Here is a 4,949-nt window from a genome sequence, read left to right as displayed (position 1 = left end):
GTCCAAGTTAGTGCTACTCCACTGTACATGTGTATATGAATGTATGCATGCATGCGTGTAAAAAATGTCAATTCCAGTTTGTGTTTAACCCATTTTAGCGGACATAGTTTATTTGGTTTCTGCTGGTTCAAACTGTAAATGAAGCACAATTTTTATGTTTAATCTTTATGAAAGTGACATGTATCGACGAGAACATAGTTACATGCAGAATTTTAAATTAATTAATATTATTATCCATACAAAATGTACGAGTATTGCTTTATTAAATTCAAACTTATGCGAAAATTTAAATATTTCGTAAACGTAGGGTTAATGTTTTCGCGCACGTGCCAATCTGGTGTCGATTCCCAGAAATTGAATAATTTGTGTTGATGGGAGCGGCGAGGGGAAGACGAAAGCCGACCAATCGTACATTTGTATGTACATATATATGTTATGTATGGCAGTGATTTTACTACAGCTTTATTTCGTAAATTACTACACATGCCCAAATACCATGCACGAAAATTGGGAAAACTCGGCAAGTTCGGAGTACATCTTTTAAGAGTGTTACGGTGATCGCCTCAAGTGTAACTTTTACAACTCTTGCTGCTTATTCAAATCCACCGGTTACCACTAAAGTTGCATCAATCAATTTGAGGGAAAAAGTTTTGGTTGTATAATTATCTTTATTTATTTATTATTTCTTATATAACCCGCTCCTGGAGTGACTTGACTGTTGTTTGTTTTGTAGTAGTTCACAAATATACATTTATACTAACCAGTATTGCTACGGACAAATTTTATTTCCTACCAAAACCAACCTAATATTACGTTCAAATTGGCCACATTTAACTTGATAAATGAAATAGAGCTTTTTGTAAAACACAATCGTTCACATTGAACATTTAGAGTTAACTTTGACGGTTGTTCAAAAAAAATTGGAAATCAAATTTTTGTGTTTTAATTTGTTTTATGCGAAAGTCTGCTTCATGATACTAAGCATAAGGATTACTTAGAGGCTGCACTATTTATCTCTGCGTACGAGGAGACCTGATGGGAAATAAGGAATTACCGCCTCGGCCTCTTTTTTGGCGGGCAGACATGCATACAATTTCGATATTTTTTCATAATTTTAATTTTTAATGTTTTTGGGAATATACATTTTTTGAGCGTTATACTACGTTCAAATTGACGAGCTAAACATATTAAATGGGCTTGAACCAGTTAAATGAACAAAACATGTTCATAAACAAGTTAAATCGCATGCAATTGTTGTTGGAAAATTGAACCAGTTAAATCATTTAACTCCTTTGAAAACCAGTTCAGCGCAGAGTTGTATCAGAAAGCTTTCTGCTCCAATCAGAAAGACCCAAATGCTTTCATTTGACACGCCAACGTTCAAAAAATGTATATTCTGAAAAATACTAAAAGTTAAAAAAATTATCAAAAAATATCATAATTGTATGCATGTCTGCCCGCCAAAAAAGAGGCCAAGGCGGTAATTAGTTATTTTCCATGAGGTCTCATCGTACGCAATAGTGCATACAAACTAAACATTTTGAAGTCTCTAAGCAAGGTACATTGAACAGGTAGTATCAGTAGAGCAGCTGATTTGATTTATTTTCAAATTATTTGGTCTCGAAAATGTCAAATATTTTTAATTTTTTCTCACAAAAATTCTGAATTGTTAAAATCCATTTGCATGTGAAACCTTTTTCCATACAAAACAAGCGATTGAATAGCAGCTTTTGGAACGTTCGCCCAACTCGGCAGCACGACCGCTGATTACTGGGCCTTGCAAAGGATGGATCAATGCTTCGAGAAGCAAACAAATTTACTAGGAAAGAAAGTTGCATCAATTTTTATTTTTTCCAATTTCAATTTTTTATTTTTTATAATTTTTTGTATTTCACATGGCACGCTTTGATTTAGAAGAAAAAATTCAGAACAGTTTTTGACACTTTCGATACCAGAAGCAACAACAAAATACACGCAAATGTTGTTTTTGCTCTACTGATACTACCTGTTTAATGTGCCTTGTCTCTAAGTAATCCGTATGCGTTAATATCATGAAGCAGACATTCGCACAAAACAAATTGAAACACAAAGACTTGATTTTGAATATTTTTTTTGAATTTTTATTGGTAATCAAACAACCGTCAAAGTTAACTCCAAATGTTTAATGTGGACGATTGTGTTTTCCAAAAGCTCTTTTTCATTTAACAAGTTAAATGGGGGCAATTTGAACGTAATATTAGCGTGTCTAATAAAAGCTTTTGGGTATTTCTGATTTGCCGGAGCAGAAAGGTTTTTAATACAACTATGCGCTGAACTAGTTTTCAAACGAGTTAAATGATTTAACTGGTTGAATTTTCCAACAACAATTGCATGCGATTTAACTTGTTTATGAACATGTTTTGTTCATTTGGCTGGTTCAAGCCCATTTAACATGTTTAGCTCGTCAATTTGAACGTAGTATAAACCTACCAAAAGTTTTTTTTATATGGAACTAATTTCATAACACGTAGTACAAGAAAATACTCCCCGATTTGTACGGAAAAAAATGAATCACGCATAAAGGAGCGCTAAAAATGAATTATTCCACATCCCGGTTAACATATGTAAGATTTAGGTTTTAATTTCGACAACTAAATATATTTAATTGCCGAATTTCGACAATGTTTGCGAACTATTACCAAAGATATGTTGAGCGAAATCGTTAATTTAGTTGAAAGATTTTTTGGATTTGGTAAATGCTTAAATTAATATTGTTCTGATACATACTTCCACAAATCCACTTCAACTTAATGTATGGTTCAGCTTCAAATTGGCAACACTATTTATGTGATACGTCTTGGAAATGTAACCACACCCAGACAAAAATGAGTTAAATATACTCCTCTCAACGCATGATTTGGTTATAGTTATATCATTGGGTTCTAGTTACCAAATCATGTATTGAGATAAATATTTTTAGCTAGACTTTTTTCTAGGTGCACGTTAGTTACTTCTAACTTTATTTAGGAAAGTATTTATTAAACCTACCATCTTTTTGCTTAATTTTCAAAGCATTGCCCAAAAGGGGATATCCACAACGACCTGGCAGTTCGAACATTAATTTATAAAATTTTCTGCGTAACCACAGGATATAACTTAAAGCCACAATAAAAACACTTAGTAGTAAATTTGTTATAAACATTTCGACTTTGAAAACTCTCCGTTCTGTGTGTGCTTGTGCCGAAATAAATGAACACTAAACAACATCACTTAATTACTAAATATTAAGCTTTGTAGGACAAAATACACATAGTATATACCCTGTAGGGAAATTCACGAAATTCTATAGTAAGTTCCGGAGAATAAAATATAGATATTTTTATACAGATATACATAATATACAGTCGAATAGTGCATATAGAGATAGTTTGTGTTTAATTCTACGTATTTTTATTTTTACTGTATTACTGTGTTACTGTAAGATGAAGCAAAAAACAGTTGCCAATATTAAAATTGTACGTTTTCCATGTTTTTTCGATACGAGTTAGTTTTGTATTAAAAATTAGCAAGATATAATTTCAATAAGGCGTTCTTAGTTCTACAGGTTCACGCTGGGGACGAAGGTTCCGTAATTCAAACAGCTAACATTTCAAGAATCCCCTAATACAGTTACTTTATTTATAGATAGATGTTTACAAAACATATTCGGAGCATATTGTGGTAAAACCCAAACTGCGCACTGGAAAATAGTAAGAAAAGGGAGAAATTAAGTGCTGAGCAAATCACTTCGGACCGTCCCAAAAACTTAACCATGAGGACAAACATTCCAATGCATGCCGATTTAAAACTGCCCATAAAACTTTGTCGCGCCTTATTGCGTAAATAAGAAATACAATTTACAAAGTTACTTTAAGAGACTATAACGTAGCATGGTGTTATAATAACAAGGTGTTGTCAGTAACTTAACCTCACTTTTTCGGCAGGTCTATTCCGGTCACGCATTTTAAAGTACAAGAAAAGGTACTAATTATTTACTACTTTTAATCCGTTGGTGCATACTATTTCAAATTAAATGTAGAAAAATTTATAATTACAGGCTTATAAGCCTGAAAATATGTTTATAACGGCAGCTCCACACAGCTTGGACACATATTGTAACTTTAAAAAAGTAAAAGCCGTAAAATAAGGCAATTTCCTATAAGACTGTAAATGATTTTCTAAATAGATTAAAAGACATAAATATCGATAATATAAGCGAATTCCTAATTTAACCACGGAGGCACTCTATTCTAGTGTATCAGTACACTGAGAAAAGAGTTTAGTTACGTCAACTAAATATGTTTTTATCAACACATGATTTGGTTATAGTTACATTATTTGTTTATAGTTACCAAATCATGTGTTGAGAGGAATATATTTGACTGACTTTTTTCTGAGTGTAGTTCATTTGGCTCAATATTATGACAATACAGAAAAAGTTATTTAATATAAAAAATCGCCATTCCATACGATTTTTGTGTACGTTTTTTTCCATTGATAACCACGATATCTTTTATTTTTCTACTTTTTGAGGACAAAAATTATACAAATTCAGCAATTTGAAATATTAATATTGTTCAACGAATAGTAGTATAAAAATTAAGATCGGCAGCATTGAAAATAAGCATGCCGATCTTGTCAAAATCACAACAAACACGTCGCTACTGACAACACCTTGTTATTATTCCACCATGATAACGAAGTATGAAAAATCCGTTTATTATGACAAGATTGACCACGCCGCCAATTTATTGTCAAAAATTTCTCATGCACATGCAACTTGTATGGGGCCAGCCGAAATTAAACGGCGTGCGTATGAAGCTAGCTCAATTTCCTATTTTTGTTCTGCGTGACATTTTCATTTGACGCTTCGCTCAATGAAATCAAATCCTAACGCACGCAAGCCAATTTCGGGTGACGCAAACAAACAA

General features: G+C 32.7%; 1 protein-coding gene across 1 annotated transcript in view; it reads right to left on the bottom strand.

The window, feature by feature from the left end:
- Nucleotides 1-3,181, bottom strand: part of LOC108361525 (probable cytochrome P450 313a4) — an 11,202-nt gene extending 8,021 nt beyond the window's left edge. Inside the window, exon 1 of the mRNA XM_017614158.1 lies at nucleotides 3,028-3,181. Within this exon, the coding sequence (XP_017469647.1) occupies nucleotides 3,028-3,181 (154 nt within the window). The remainder of the gene's footprint in view (nucleotides 1-3,027) is intronic.
- Between the last annotated feature and the right edge of the window lie 1,768 nt (nucleotides 3,182-4,949).

Source organism: Rhagoletis zephyria, unplaced genomic scaffold (genome assembly GCF_001687245.7).
Source record: "Rhagoletis zephyria isolate East Lansing unplaced genomic scaffold, Rhagoletis_zephyria_1.1 Rzeph_scaffold_00784, whole genome shotgun sequence".
NCBI classification, from domain to species: domain Eukaryota; kingdom Metazoa; phylum Arthropoda; class Insecta; order Diptera; family Tephritidae; genus Rhagoletis; species Rhagoletis zephyria.
Note: the sequence above shows the minus strand (reverse complement) of the source record. Positions and strands in the feature narration are given on the sequence as shown.